The sequence below is a fragment of the Pteropus medius genome, unplaced genomic scaffold (genome assembly GCF_902729225.1).
Source record: "Pteropus medius unplaced genomic scaffold, Ma_sr-lr_union100, whole genome shotgun sequence".
Lineage (NCBI taxonomy): Eukaryota > Metazoa > Chordata > Mammalia > Chiroptera > Pteropodidae > Pteropus > Pteropus medius.
The window spans coordinates 53,754,764-53,771,624 of record NW_024344378.1 but is presented as its reverse complement, the minus strand read 5'-3'; the positions used below and the strand labels follow the sequence as shown (position 1 = coordinate 53,771,624).

The 16,861-nt window shown below is 38.7% G+C and overlaps 1 protein-coding gene across 5 annotated transcripts in view; it reads right to left on the bottom strand.

The window, feature by feature from the left end:
• The window catches only part of NRG3 (neuregulin 3), a 990,054-nt gene that overhangs the window by 545,396 nt on the left and 427,797 nt on the right, over positions 1 to 16,861 (bottom strand). For all 5 annotated transcript variants that reach the window (XM_039872262.1, XM_039872258.1, XM_039872257.1 and 2 more), the window contains exon 2: positions 5,180 to 5,309. In XM_039872262.1, coding sequence (XP_039728196.1) covers positions 5,180 to 5,309 — 130 coding nt within the window. The remainder of the gene's footprint in view (positions 1 to 5,179; positions 5,310 to 16,861) is intronic.

Genomic DNA, 16,861 nt, shown 5'->3' with positions numbered 1-16,861 from the left:
CTTTCTCTAGCAGTTCCATATTTCAAGTGATTTAATAAGCATCTTCAAGTGAGTTGCTTGATAGATTTCCAAAATGATCACTACAGGTCAAATTCAGCTCAAATGCTATCCCTTCCAAAGTCATGAAAATCCATTTTTCCAGCAAGGCTGGTGAAACATTTAATGAACTTCAATTCAGAAGACACAACCTTTTAACTTAAATTTGGCCCTTAAACACATTTGACCCGTTCAGATGCCTACCAAGCTTTTCAGTTACAATGGCTACCCTTTTCACTCTAGTAAAATATATTACAGATAGCACCATTTCCCAAGTTCTTAAAAATTCTAGAAATGGCATAAAATATACTAGAGAATATCCTGTTTTGATTCAGAATATTTTGATTCAAGGAGTTTCTAGTGACTAGTTATTTTTTCCTCAACCCAGTTTCATCTCTATAGGATGTATCTTCCTATTATTTAATCCAATTTTTTTTAATGTCTCAAATCACATGAAGTTACCATGGAAAAATATTACCATAAAGATTATAAATGAATTATTAATAAAAGAAGCAGACATATTCAAATATACTTGGTATTGTTTAATCTGAAAGGGCTCAATTGAAAGTTCTCTTAGCCTAATAAAAGTGAATTATAATTACCTTAATTTAACAGAGACAAGGACACTATCATTCTTAATGGAAATATGAGATGCAGGGTCAAATGTCTTAAACAGGTGTTAATAAATAAATATATGTATCATGTAGAGATCTTACAAAATTCATAAGGATAGAAGAAAACAGCTGTAAATCCTATTAACTTTTTTTGTTATTTATTTTTCAGAATTTGATCACTATTATATGTTCAACTTTGCAATTTTATAACCTGATATAATGAGCATTTTATTGTTCTTAAAACATTTTGAAATGTCCAGACATCTAAATTCAGGATTTTCCTTTTTTCCTTTTTTATTTCTTTGCTATTGCAAATAAACCCATGTTGAACATCCTTACAAGTAAATTTACATATACATCTCTGTAGGCTAAGTTCTTAGAAACAATATAAAGATTTTGAAACATACTGAAACATTACCTGCAGAAGATGTTTAATAATGTACACTCCCTGGAGTAGTTAATATGTTTCTATTGCACCCTCGCCAGAGTATTTGCTTTTATAAATCATTAAATATGATGGTCAAAAAAATTAATTTGTATTTCTTTGTGAGACTGAGTATTTTTCATGTTCATTCATTATCTGCATTATTTTTTAAGGGAAGAGTATGGTCCTCTCCTTTGCCTATTTTCCTACTTAGGTTTAATTTTACTGTTACTCTTATTCATCTACATGGCTTCTTCAGAGAATTATTAATTCTCTGCCATATTTATTGTATAGTTTACTGATAGTTTACCTGTCTTTTGATGTTGTTTCTGATTTATGATATTCAGATCAATAAACAATGTTGTGTCAATGTTGTGACAATTTGTTAATTTTTTCCTACCATTGCTTCTAGCTCAAAAGATCCTTTCAATTGCTGTCATAAATAAAAGTTATTTTCCATAAGACTTTTCTTATTAATTATCTTAACTTATAAATTCATTAAGAACTTTTGGCATAGAGAAGGAAGTAAAAATCCAACTTTGATTTGTTTTACCTGATAGTCAACCAAATTTATCAAATGATCAGCATCTCAGTTTTCCTTCTATCTATGAATCTCTCCTTATTCCAAATGAAGTTCCACTATATTGTAGGTTCTCTTTTCACTAATCAGTTAGCCAGTGACCTTGGCTTTACAATTTATTTTAAATTCAGCAAATTCAAGTTTGTCTGTTTATTTATTGTTCTTTAAAATCCCTCTGTCAAGCTATTTTTAGAATCTTTGTATGCCTCTGGAAGTTTCCTTACTTTGCTCTATAATTTCTAATTATTCATCCTATAAATGGATTTTTGAAAGGTCTGAAAAATACACCAAAGAGTGAGATAATAACAAATGGAAAAACATGATACCTCCCTTATCACAAGATTCCCACTGTTAATATTTTTGAGCATACATTTTCAGGATCTCTATCAGGGATGATCTAGGTCGTTTTTCTACTATTCTTTCTTGGCTGATAAAGAGAAAAGTGTTATATCACAGTCAATTTTTTATGGCATAGAAAAAAAATTTTGACTCAATTTACCATAGGACTGCAATTTTTAAAATACTGGAAAATGTAATCTTAATTTCTCTCAGATTTTAGTGTCTAATCTTTTGAGATATGTGAAAAGTAAACTATGTAATGAGCTAGATTTGTGTATACTTTTTTATATTGCTGCTCCCATACGCTACATTGTGTTTCATTTAACTGGAAACATAAGCCAGTTAGTAATGTATCACAGAGATGCCCCTGTTAGCAAGCCAGTCATGTGAAAATACTTTGCCTTGTTTCTTTTATTTCTTAACCTTGAGGTATTTTATTTCACTTACTCCAAGTACATTACGGAGTGCAATGCCATTTAATTCCTAAATTCATTTCTGTATGTATTTATTCAATGTATCTTGGTGACAGGAAGTACTCAATAAACATGTGTCAAATGGAGAAGAATGAAGGAAACATACTACTTAAATAGAGTGCTGTACAAAATGGCACATTATTAATAACTACATTGGAAACCTCCAAAGTGGCTGATGCAGGAACAAATATAAGCCTTTTACTCACAGCAAAGCCTGAGAGATGAATAGTGGGCACATGCAATGTGTGATTTATTCACACTCACAAGTAGGAGATTTATAGGCATCTATTAACCTACTCGAGTTCCAACTCTGTCTTAAGCCGGTCTTTTGTCATGATTAGCTATGTTGTGACTCAATGTTAAATAACAGGTTGACTGTGATGAAATATGCACAAAAATATGAAGATAGATGGTCAAAATTATTATACATGTACATCATTTCAGCTAAACCATAGATACATCTCTGCTTGTGTATGTTTTAAAAAATCAGAAATGTACATATACACAAAAGGAAAGGTATTTTTCTCTGGACCTGTGATCCACTGTCATAGACTGGATGTGTCTCCCCAATAATTCATATCTTGAATTCCTAACTTCAGGTACTTTAGACTGTGATCATATTCGGAAAAAGGTCTTTATAAAGATAATTACGTTAAAACAGGGTCATTGGAGTGGACTGTAATCCAATATGGCTGATATCCTTATAAGAGGAAATTTGGATATAGACATGTACAGAGTGAAGAAAACGAGAAGACACAGGGAAAAGACAGCCAAATAAAGAGGCCTACAAAAGTAGCCTTCTCTCATGGCCCTAGGAAGGAAACAATCTTGATCTTAGACTTCTAGCCTCCATAAGTGTGAGAAAATATATTTTAGTTGTTTAAACAACTCAATCTGTGGTGCTTTGTTACAACAACCCTAGAAAGCTAATATGCCCGTGAACTAATAGATAATACAGTGAGAAAAAAATGTCGAGAAAGAATAAGAATTACTCCATTCTTTTCAACATCTCAGTTTTGGAAAAAATGAATCATACCGTCCTGTATACTGTGGTGGGGCCTGATCTGATCCCTCCTTGGGGTAAGATATCATCAGGAATGTCACTGCTCTAGGTGAGATTTCTGATTCGTCCTTTCATCAATCGATTAGGAACTGAAACTTAATTGATTTCATTGCTCACTTCCATATTAGGATCCCATGAGCTTGGCAAAGGTGAATGTAACATGTGTTTGAGTATCCATTAGAGCATAGAAGCTCTTAATGCTTTGAAAAAGTAGCTCATTCTTAACTTTTCCCTTGCTGTCTCCAAGTCACTTGTGTGCTTTCTATCTGTGTCCGCACTGACCTAATAAATGTAGCAAGAGGAAAGGAATGTGGGGAGGGATCATCCCCACCCCTCTTTATCCCCAACCCAGTTTCACAGAGAACAGAAATGGGGTGTAAATATTATAAACAGGGTAAATGTAATGGCACTGCCTAAGTCAACATGAAAAGCCATCCTGTCAAGGTGGAAAGATCACAGTTGTTTATCCTGATGCAAGATGTGTGGTAACTTTTAGAGAGATCTGCTATTATCACTTATCAGCTATTCTAAACCTGTGCTCTTCCCTCTGTGGCAACTCATCCTCCCATAGAGTGAAGCTGGCTCTGGGAGCCAGGCAGGATTCGCTAACATGATCTAAGTTCATAACTATATGATGCATTTCTCTGTGCCTTCTTAATAAAACAACATGAAATAAAGTTTCATAATAGCAATAGAAAGAGAAAAAAGTCATAATTTTCCATGCTTCATGATTCAGAATAATTAATTTAATACCCGTGTCATATGAGAAGAGTAAATAAAGAGAAGGAAAGGGGTGTGGATATATATGATCACTGAAGCATATACAATTGCAAGGAAAAACAAATTACCAAGATAGTGCTGGAAATAAAAGCTTGGTGGGAAATATTTTTCAGATGCTAATTTGATTCTTCTATGGAGCCTTAAAGCTGCAGTGTCTATATGTACACTATTTATCTCCACTTTTTATTTTATTTTTTTATTTTTAGCAGTTATATAACCTTATGTCTCTAAAAGTCAATTAAACACCTCGCTGATCTCTAGTAGGAATTTTCCCTAAGTAGTTCTCCACCTAGACCGTAACAAGACTATGATTTCATTTACAACATCTTGCTGGTGAGTGTTTCATCATCAGAGGTGTTAAAACAATGTACTGAAATTAATAAATGAGGGTAGAATCAAAACAAGATGCAGTTTTCTCTGGGCACAGTTACAGTCTCTGGGGTCTGGTACACAATAAACATTGAGAGGCTAGATTTTAGATGAGCACTTTGCTTTGTCATGCCACAGTCTGTAGGTTCCAAAGAAGGAATTATTTCTGAGTATGAGTATATGTGGCTAAAACCCACATCAAAAATATAGGCCTTTAAAGTGAGTAAATAATTATTTCTATTAAATTGGTAGTTATAAAAGTAAATTTTCCTTTACTTGGTCAGGTAAAACTCAAATCTTACCAACTTTCATTCAGTTTTATCTCCCTCAAATACCAAATACCAGCCTTGTCCCATCTCATAATAAGACTCTTAATTCCACCATTCAAACAGCTGGACTATATGCATCATACTGTAGTATATTCACGAAGCTCAACACCCCATTCCACCACCAGGCCTCTCTGAGGGCCTGCCATTAGTGCCAGTGGTCGCAGTGGCTTACCGACAGTGTTTATGGGATCCGGTCAGGGTTTCGATGACAAAGCACTCGCCATCATTGAGACAGTATGCGAGGTCCTTGTCTCGGCAGGGTTTGAAGTGCTCGGACCGTTCTGTGGAATATGTCGTCGTATCTGTCAAAGGAAACACATGGAGAGTGCATTTAGGAGTGCATTCTGATACCACCAGCTCCTGTCATTTGCTTGGATCTGTGTACTGAGGCCTTCTCATGGTCACTGATCTTGGGGACTCAAAAGATACATGAACCTTCCACTGTAATGAAAAAATGCAACTGGATGTGACTACTTTGTAGACTGAAGAATGCTTGTGTCTCCTCAAGATTCATGTATTAAAACCTAACCCCCAGTGTGATGGTTTTGGAAGGTGAGGGCCTTTGGAGGTGATTAGGTCATCAATGGGATTAATAACGCTCATAAAATAGACCCTAGAGATCTTCCTTGCCCATTCTAGTCATGCGAAGACACAGCAAAAAAGACAACCTTCTATGAATCAGGAAGACATCACCAGACACTGAATCTGTAGGCACTTTGATCTTGGAATTCCCAGCCTCCAGAAGTGTGAGAAATAAATTTTTGTTGTGTATTATAAGTTACCCAGTCTATGGTATTGTTATAGCAGCTCGACTAAGACCAAAACTGTATTCAATTGTCTTATTTCTCCAGTAGATCTTAACAATTGGAATCACTCTAGACAAGGCTCATTTGAGGGTACATTAACAGTAAAAGATGAAAGATACAGCACTCAAACATCTCAACTTTGCTTCCATTAATTTCAGTTTTAACAAACATGTTGTATTGAGGACTGAAACAACATTCCTTTCCTTCTATTGTTGCCAAATGTCATTAAACATCTGATCAACGTATATTGTGACTGTTTGTGGAAACAAATGTCAGTTTCTGTGGGGGGTTTTGTCTTTTTTTGTTTTGTTTGTTTCTGTTTTTTAGTTACAGCTATAATTGGCTAATAGCCAAGCCAATTATTCTTTCACTTTCTCCTTTTATTATGTAATTAAAATGCAAATGTTCCAGAGTCTAAAACAGAATCTCAAATGTGAAGAATTTTTCTGCTAAATATTTAACTGGACCAAATTATTATTACTTTTTAGCATTATCTTAAACACGTATTTTTAAATTAATAATTTACATTTCCAAAATCAAGCTATATGTTTACATCTGCTTCCCAAATATGAAACTAACCATAAATATGTGTACATATCTACTGACCACAGACTCTGTTATCACTTGCAGACATTCTAGTTTCAGAGTTTGAAGCAACTAAAGTTTAGCACCAATTCCATTGGGACAGTCAAGAAAATATATATTTAAAAAGTCAAAGATGAATAAATTATTTGGAACTTAAGCCCTTTTCATTTCCTTTTCACAGATCTAGATTAATGATAATGTTCAAAAGCACAGGCTATCGTACCAGCTTACTAACAGGAGGTCCCGGCGAGCTTCTTCCTGCTCATCATCTAAACCAAGGGGACAGTGATTGTCCTAACAGGAAATGCACTCATGTCTTTCCCATGTCTAAAGTACCTCAGTGGGCCTATTCCTGGAGGAATAACTCCAAATTCCTTAGTACACAAACGAAGGATATAGGCCATGTGGAATTTTGCCTGTTTAATTTTATCTTCTTGTGCCCTAAAACACATAACCTGATTTCTAACTATTGTTCTGTTTCCCCAAATACCAGGAGTTGTCACGTTGTTCCTTCGTCCTAGACCATATTTTTCTTTTTTGGAAGACACCCAGAAATCCTTCAGATCTTATATCATCTACCCATTGTCCCTCCAGTGCTTTTATTGCCCCACATCACTGTGTTCAATGCTGTAAGTAACCATTTGCTCACGTTTATTTGTTTCTTTAGTCTGTGGGTTCCTCGAGGCCAGAGGTTGAGCCTTAACCAGAACTGGTGCTCAGTAAAAAGTTCTTTAATAAATTGGATCACTCAAACATCACTAACTGTTTAAATGCCACTGATGAAAGTAATGATCATTAAAGAAATTACAATCATATGAAAGTTAATGCGTATCTTACAACAAAATGTTAGATACAATTTCACATTAATGTTATCATTTTAGTATACTCATTTTAATACTGATGAATATTGCAAAAACAAACATTGCCTTCAGGTTCACATAAACGCTCGTTCATATACTACTCATATACTGTGAGCATTGAAAAATCATTTCTAATCTCCTCTTTCTTGGTTGTACAATGGGAACTTATTTTTCCCACTTTAAAATATCTGACTACTACCTTGTCACAACAAAAAGACTCTGGAAAACAGACACACTTTCTGGTTTTCAGGAGATCTCTACAGAGAAGATTTGTTATTCAGGACAGTATGTGAAAAATAGTTACACAGAATCAATTTCTCTTTCTATGGGAAATATTTAAAATTCAAAAGCTCCAAGCAAAAAAATTCAATATGAATCACCACACAGTTAACTGCTACTCTGACTGCTGAAGTATATTAACTCATGATCAGTTAGTTGTTTTTCTTTAATTTCTTATTTTCCATTTATTGATATTTACTGATCATTCCTCTAAGAACAGCTTTTCATTAACATAACCTACAGCAAAAAAAAAGTGAGATACTTCTTTTATAATCAGTTGTTTTAACAAGCTACAAACTCCAAGAGCAATACAATGGCAAAGCAATTACAATCAATTAGTTTCTATCTGACTAGTGTCCCAGTGGTTAACACCCCATTCTACCAACTGCTTTCTCTATCACATAATCTATTAGCACATTACACAGGATCAGAGACCCAAGTCAATGACTCTGCAAACATCCAGGGTGAGAGAGCAGAGATGTCAGGCTTACCATGTACTCAGGTTGTCTATTTCCATAGCCAAGGGAATGTCAAAATTAATTTAAAATGCACCTGCTTATCGCTCAAAATAACTTGACTGAATTAAAAGAAAACATTATTAAACATTTTAATAACTTCATATAATAAAAAAGTAGTGTAATGTCGGGCTTAATCCTTCTGCGGGTAAATAAGTTGCAATTAGTGATAAAAATCTTAGAATTTACCCAAGCATTTCACTATATGGTATCCATATAGCACTAAACACCTAAAATCACAGACATTGGGCAAGGTAAATTCAATCCACCATGAGGTGAAAATTTACAATTGTAAGGCACCATGCCGAATATGTGGATGGAAAGATAGAAAAATTCCTCAATGAAATCACTAGGTTGCTCTATGACCCTAAAACCACCTACACTTTTGTTAAATGAGTAAGTATACTGTGTCTAAGTCACTCTTAGTCAGGTTTTCTATTAGCTACAACCAAACATAGCCTAACAAAGAGACATTAACAATGTTGGATGATCTCCTTCAACACACATATATCTGCTTATAAGTACATGAGTGTATATATTTGTTTAATATTTAACACAGAAGGTATATTACAAGAATGTAAAATGTAACATAAAATATAAGGTGCAATTCTTTATTTTCTTTCTGTACCCTAAGGTGACTCAGCATGCTCTAATACATCCAGCTGTATATTTTGTTCTGAAAGGGAAACATGGGACATTTGTGAGAATGAGATAATGGATAAGATCTAACTTCAAACTATAAAAGTTATGAGCTTAAATAACTTTGGAGTACCTTACAATCAAATATAGAACTCTCATCTGTTAACTTATCCAACATTTTTGGAACCTGTTTATATTTTTTTAAAAAACTCCATCACTTTTAAGAAAGCTGTCACTTTTAAGACAGCTGTCTAAGCTGTCTACAGTATATGGTAATATTTTCTCATGTATTTAAAATTCAAAATGCACCTTCTGTTTCTAGGAGTGTAATTGTTAAGTAAATTTGTTACAGAGCTCTTTATTGTCTTCGAAATTATATGGGTAAATGTCCAGGTCAGTAAACCAAGAGGGGGGTAATATTTTCATTAATTCCCATCTGTCTTTCAAGGCTCTCCTTCATTCCAAAATGCTTCACTATCAACCATCACTCTCTCCACCACGTCAGCTCATGAATCTCCCATCTAACTGGACCATGAGTTCCTGGGAGACAGAGCAGCTTTTCACTTCTCTGATCCACCATCTTATGGATGGTCTGACACAGAGGTGCACCCAGCAGATGTTTAAAGAAGGATAATCTTCTTATACATGAACATTTTCTAAAAGTTCTGTATTGAAAAGTATGCACACTTTTGTTACCATAAAGCGAAGACTCTTTTTAAAATAATATCTGGGAAACGAATGCATGTTTAGAGGTTAGGACATGAGAAAGCTCCAAAAGCAATTAAGGTAAACTGTATAGAATTTTATGAGAGGAGCAAAAACTAACTCTATAGGATGAAAGAAAATAAGAGTGAGAGAGAGAGCACGAGAGTGAGAGTGAGAGAGAGTGAGAAAGAGAGGAGAAAGAGGAGAGAGAGAGAGAATGAAAGGTAAAGGAATGTTAGGCTTAAGATAAAGTTGGTGCTAAGGAAGGGTCTTCCAAGCACAGGGCCAAAGGTCAAGGTCTCAGGTCAGGGAAGTGCTGTTGCTGGCATAAGGAATAGTTCCCATTCACTTGGGAATGCAGGGGCTGTGCAATTATCTAGACCACTCATCTGGCACTAGTTATATGTAGTTAAATATGTTTTCTTATATTTTTATGGCTTTTAATCTCTATCCCCAGGGAGGTCAGAGAAAGTGCTTTGCTTTGAAGTTTTATGTTTTTTCCACATCGTGTAGCATCCATAGTAAGCAATCAGTACAGTAATTAAACACACAGTGGGAGGTGGTGATGCTTAATTCATTAAAGCCCAAACAGGAAGAAAATGTAAAGCTGAGAGAAAGAGCACACACCAGATTTTGCAATGAAAGTTAATTTATTAATGAATTAAAACAATGACTGGTTTTCCCCCTTAAGTACCGAGTTGAACCTGAAAACTACTTATGGAGGTTTTCCATGTTGCCAGCATAATGCTGCACACTGTGGGGACACAGATTTTGTTGCAGGAACAAGAGTGCTAAATGGGCTATTACAGATAATAATTGCAGTAGATAATCAAAGAAAGAGAGGCTTAATGCAGGCTACAGTTATCTCTGAAGGCTTCCCCAAGGGTTAGTGTTGGAGCTGGTCTTGAATGGGAATGATTTAATTGGTACAGGACAATGAATTCTAGATATGGAAAGGAGGAACGCCTAAGGAAGGAAAATGATGAGGCATAGCACTGACCCTAAGCGCATTCTTCAAACTCCTGGCTTGCAAATGTTAGATTCATCAAGCAGTTTTTCCTTCCTCCACTGAGTTCATGATATGACAATTCTCCAAGAAAGTTAAAAATCTGGTGATGCAGTCTAAAAGCTTTTAGAATTAGAAAAAATACCTTTACAGGCTAGAGGTTATTTAAATATGGTTGTTGACTCCAGTAGCAGCGTCTGTGGGAGCAGTGCAAATGAAACCTGCTGCCATACATTAAGATTCCCTGTTGAATGTGCCACTTATCGGGAACCCAGGAAGGAGCGCTGGCATGAGACTGTTATAAAATATTTAACGGTCAAGGAAAATTGCAAGAAGAATGCAGCAGTGTTTGAAAGGGAAACAAACCATTTCTCAGCTGGAAAGAGGCAAAGATAGCTCTCTCCCTGCTGCCAGAGATCAGACAATTGTTCACTTTGCTGGCATGGGAGAAATGGGGAGTGTTGAGCAAGAATTTAATAGTTCAATTGAGTCATGGGGCTGCTGTGAGGACTGACAGTTCCTAATGTATCCCAGAGCTACCAATTCTCCCAGAAAAATGTAGAATGGACTCTTGTTAAATTTGCATGACCTACCTGCCACCTTCCAATTTGAAATCTTGCTTTTAAAAACTCGGCTCCAGCTTAAGTAAATCTTCACAGGACAGAGCTTGCTCAGCAGAACTGCATTTATTTGGGAATTGCAGAGTTTACTCTTATGGTAAATATATTCCCTTCTACCTGCACACACACATATGTCTATAAAAGCTGCTTTCAGCTATAATAATTATAATAGCAGCACTGTCAGTGGAGCCCTGGGTGAGGCTCTATGCTATATGATTCATAGATACCATCCCTGCTTCCCATATCACTCTACTGAAATGGTCCAGCTTAGCTATCTCTAAATCCAATGGATGTTTAAATATTTTTTTCTGCCCTCGTTTGAACTCTCAGAAGACTGTCACACTCTTAGCCACTTCCTGTCTTCATGAAAACTTTTCATTGGCTCCAGTGTTATCACACAGTCTTGATTTTCCTCTTTTTGTTTTCTTGTCTCCTCAGTCTCATCTAATTTATATTTAAAAGCCAGATCACTTAAGGACTAGTCTTCAAATAACTCCTAACTTATACTCAGCACCGTGCTAAGAATTTCCTTTAGCTATTTTTTTTTGCCTTAAAATAACACTATAAATTTATGCTATCATTTATGCTATTATCTTTATTTTACAAATGGAGCAATAGAGTCTTACAGATTTAAGTCATTGGCCTAAGGTCACATGGCTCTTAGTTGGTAGCTTCTGGACTCAAACCAGTGCCGCCTGACTTGTTCAAATGTATTGCTTTTCACAGGCCACATTTTTATTTCTATTTGCTTTTTCACCTTTACTTATTCCCTAGCTGAGTGCTACTGTAGGCGTGGTCCTCAGACCTGCAGTATCAGCATTATCTGGGAGTGTGTTAGTAATGATGACTCACGAGGTGCATCACAAACCTACTGTATCAGAAACTCTGGAAGTGGGAGGTAGCAGCTCACCAGATAATTATCATGCCTGCAGCCTTGGGTGATCCTACCTGTTATCATCTACTCACCAATAACTTCCAGATTGACACCTCCAGCCCACAGGTTTTTCCAAACTCTACTCTGCCTACCTCTCTCTTCTTGATGGATATCCCTAAAGAACCTAAAAATTAACTTGCAGAAAATTGAACTTTTCTCTTTCTCCATCAACTTCTTACTTCAGGATTCTCAGTCTCAACTAATGTCACATCATTGATTGCTTTGTGCACGTCAGAAGCCTAGTAGCCACCCTTCTCCTCACCTTCCATATGCAATCACCAAATATTGGTAGTTCTACATCCTAAATATGTCTTGAATCGACCACTTCTTTCCATCTTATCTCACCTGGCAAACTCCTTATAGTCCTACTTGTATGCTTGCCACCCTAAAATTAATTATCTACATTATAGTTTGTGTGGTGTGTGTAAAAATACATAATGACTGCTCATTTCCTCCTGGAAAATTATTTAGTGTCTTTCCCTGGCCGTTACGATGAAGATTAAAATCCTTCTAAGACTCTGTCTGTCTCTGTCCTCATCTCAAACATAAGACCTGCCACTTCCATTTTCAGTGCATAGACCACAATTGCTCAAACGGTCTATGCCCATGTCCCCTAAGGCCTTTGCACCCACTCCCCTCTGCAAGCCCCCCATTCCCGGCCCACACACACTCTCAGAGCTGTCTATAGATTTCATCCAGAGCACATTCTATGAGGCAGTGAAACATTCAACAAGTAGTAAATTCCCATTAGATAATTCTGCTCTCTACCAAATCCTTCAGGTTGTATTGCCAATTGCAGGCTCTTCTCATGGGCACCTCTCCCATTTAAGCCAAAGCACAAGTCCCTTCATTTTCCTCCTTATTTTTCATTTTTATAAGCAGAGACAGTTTGACTGCTACTCATAGTCTTAAGCCACAGATGATATTTAGGCCTGGGGAGCCCCAGCTTTGAGATGATATATCAAAGTCTAACAAAAATGAGTCTCACCCTATGGGAAATTTTGAGATTTTCTCCTGGAAATAATAACTGTCACTATTTTCATCTGTTTGTCCCATAGACCATAGGAAGATAAGAACATGGATTTTATTTGTTTGTTTGTTTGTTTTGTGTGTGTGGTATGGTATGTTGCTAGTAGTTATCCCAGCTACCCAATGGTTATTCTATAAATACATATTGTGTGAATATCTGCTATAGACTGAATGTGTCTTCCCCTAAAATTCCTATGTTAAATCCTAACTCCCAATGTGATAGTATTAGCAGGTGGGGCCTTTGAGTAATGCCTTCAAGAAAAGGATTAGTGCTCTTCTAAAAGAGACTCCAGAGAGCTCCCTCACCCCTTCCACCAAGTGAGGACAAAGCAAGAACCAGGAAGTAGGCTCTCACCAAACACCGAATCTGGTAGAGACTTAATCTTAGACTTCTCAGTCTTCAGAATTGTAAGAAATAAATTTCTGTTGTTCATAAGCCAGCCACCCAGTCTATGGTATTTTGTTACAGCAACCAGCATGGACTAAAAATATATCCTCACACTGACCCTGAATTGTAGACTTTAATCCAATTATAAATGAGATTTTTTAAAATCCCCATTAAGACTTCATTCTTTAGTAAAACAGCCTTGTTATGGTGTTTGAATTGTGAGTTGACTACCCCAAAGGCTGAGATAACCCTCAAGAAAGCAGGGGCGCATTATGGAAAATAAGTAGCTTAAAAATCCAGGATGCAAGAGGATTATAGGAGGGCTTGTTATAGAAAAAGCAGCAGCAATCACTTACACTGGTCAGAAGAGGAGCATACTTAGACATTTTTTTTATGGTTGCAGAGTGGCCTTATCTCTATCTGGTTCCAAAGTCACTAAATTTCTTGGTGGAACATCATGTGCGCTTATTTGGGAAAATCGTCTAGCTGCCAGCAGGGCCATTCCTACTTTTTCAGCCATCCCCTTACTTAGACATGAGCAGTAGCATGTGTGTAGGTATCCTAATACTTTCAGCCAAGGAAAGAACATGGCCCTCTGTAGGTGACTGGCGGATAGTGACCTCTGAAAAGAAAGAGAGTGCTGAGGCTATGTGGGTGGGGCCTTTCGAGCTTCTCCAGCACAAAGACATCAGCTCACAGGCTTCAGGTCTGTCGCTATCTTCCAAGTCAGGTACAGGGGGGTTTTAAGGAGATACTGTTTTAGGTCTAAATTACACAGCTCTCCTTCCCACACCACGTCCCTAAGCAACCTTCTGATGGGATTTGACTTCTCATGCAAGAATGTCTTTCAAAACAGGAAGGCTGTCCATGCCAGAATAAAAGGTTTCAATTTCTGTGACATCTTTATTTCCCAGATGTACTTTATGTAATATATAGTAGGTTAACGACCTTTTCACATGCAGCAACAGCCTCCCATCTGATCTCCTGCGCCCCATTCAGAGTCTTCTGCTCAGTCAACATGTAACACATCCATCTTGATAGCAAAACTGAACTCTCTTCATCTTGTGCCTAAAACTCCATCATACCTTCTCACATAAGATTAGCGAACATTTCCTCGCTTGTTCAGCAATTCCCCACACAGTATCTTCACACCGACCCCAAATTATAGACTGAACCAGACTGAACACAAAAGGCTCCTTGGGACTTCACTTTCGCATCTCCTTTTCACATTCTTGGGTTCCAATTACACTGGAACAAATCAGGCCCCTTTAGGACTTTGCGACTTCATATATACTGTTCCATTGATCTATATACAGCCCATATGTCTCTGCCTGGCAAAAAACATTTCTAATTGGTTAAGACCTATTGTGGGTCCCAGGTCTGGCTGTGATCCAGGCTCATGGCTAGGGATAGGACTCCAGATTTAGAATGTTACATTAGTATAGTAGGGCACCTGCACTTAACTTATGTAAGTATCATTCAGCTTATTGTATCACACATGTGTGGCAGAATGCCACTATTGTTCTCTGACATATATAAAGCCCATGTGGTCCGCTGGGGAGTGGAAGATGAGCAGAAGAAGAAGCGCGCTCCCCACAATAGAAGTGCACTCCCTGCAACAGAAGCGTGCTCCCTGCAACAAAGTTGGTGCCTGCTATTTCATTCTCATGCCGGCTTTCATGGGTTCTTTCAACTGAGTGTCTCACCACTGAAACTTTTTATTCTTGATCAGCTCGGCGCTGACACATGGCGTAGCTGGTAGGATGAGGTGAGTACGGCCCTCAGCGCTCTGGAAGGTCCCTGGGTGGAGGATACCTGGGTGGAGGACATGTGGCTCACCCCGCTTCCCAGTGGTATCCTGCGGCCGGGTATCTGGTTACGTGAATACCCCCGGAAGATTGGGATGGAGTAAAGCCGTGTCTGGAACTGCTTGGAGATACTGGAGCCGAATGCCCCCACCGCTCACCAGGAGGCAGTGGGTCAGGTGGCCTGGATATTCCCGGTGGTGCTGCAGCAGGCCAGCCTGGAGGTTCGGACCAGGCTCAGCAGGTGCAACAACTGCAACATCAGGAAGAAGCACTGGAAAGGTGGCTGGCGGCAGTGGAACGCATGCTGCAAGGCCCTGATGGGTCGCTGCCATCATCCCAGTCTAGAAGCCCACCAGCGATACTGCGCCAGGTGCGGCCGGTGATACAGCAGCAAGTTGAAGTGGAACAGGCATTAGCCTGGGAGGGGAGGCGAGCTGGTGGCGCCCCCCAGGCTAAAAAGCATACCACCTTGATCCAGTAAACCTCCGCAAAACTCTGAGACCTGATGAAACAGGTACCGCAAAGAGCAGGAGAGATGCTTTCAGGGTGGCTGCTTCAGCTATGGGATGACAGGCCTGAAGGGACTGAATTATCTCCAGAAGAGATGGCTCAGCTGGCCTCTGTAACGGTGATACCGTCCGTCAGGCAGCACCTCCTGAATGTGGCGTGTCTCGGGGTACAGGCAACCACTCCCTGATGAACTGGCTCATGTCCACTGCACAGACAGTGTCGGCTGACACTGGGGAGCTGCCAGAGACAGTGAGCAGATGGACCACATACTTAGATCTGGTCCAGATAATTCGGGAAATGGGCATGCAACAGATTATGTTTCATGCCCAGTATACTGGCCCCGATGAAGAGGTATTTACAACCCATACAAAAGACTTGATCTTGACCTCTGGCCCGGCTGGTACTTTTGACTCCATGGAAGCTATGCTGGCCCCTTATGTGGATAGGCGGATCCACGAGGTAATGTCTGCAATGGCTAAGGTGAGAGATGTGGAAGTGAAATGCAAGGTGCGTTCCACCCAAGTGCGTGCTGTACCAGCCCCTGCACTCCCAGACCAGCCAGTGCACGATGGAGGCATGGCCGAAAAGGGGGAGCAAAGCAGCGCCCAGCCCAAGTCATCCATGAAAGTGAGCCTCAGGCAAATGTGGTTTGATCTCCTGGCAGCAGGGGGCGCTACAGAAAAGATAAAACCTAACGAAGTGCTGCTGGCACTGTGGAATCAGCTACACCCTGACCAGCAATTCACTCTTATTCCTGGGAAAGCCACAACCCATGAGGTATGGTTGGCAGATTAGTGATTTGGCCAGGACACCCAGCTGGCAGGGGAGCCGGCTGACCTGAGGCCGCATATGGAACTGACTATACATTGGTCCCTCCGCAATGTACAGAGGGTATTAGCCCTCATGGACACGGGTGCTGACCGCACCTTGTTTTATGGGAATCCAGACAAGTTTCCTGGGCCCACTACAACCATAGAAGGATATGGGGGTTGAATCATTTGCATGCGGCAGGTACCTATGACACTGGGTATTGGCAAATTGCCTCCTCGGACATACCAAGTGTACATATCCCCCATACAGGAGTACATTTTGGGGACTGATGTTTTGCAAGTCTTGACTGTAAATACCACTGCTGGTAAATTTCGCCTTCATATCCGGGTGATGTAAACT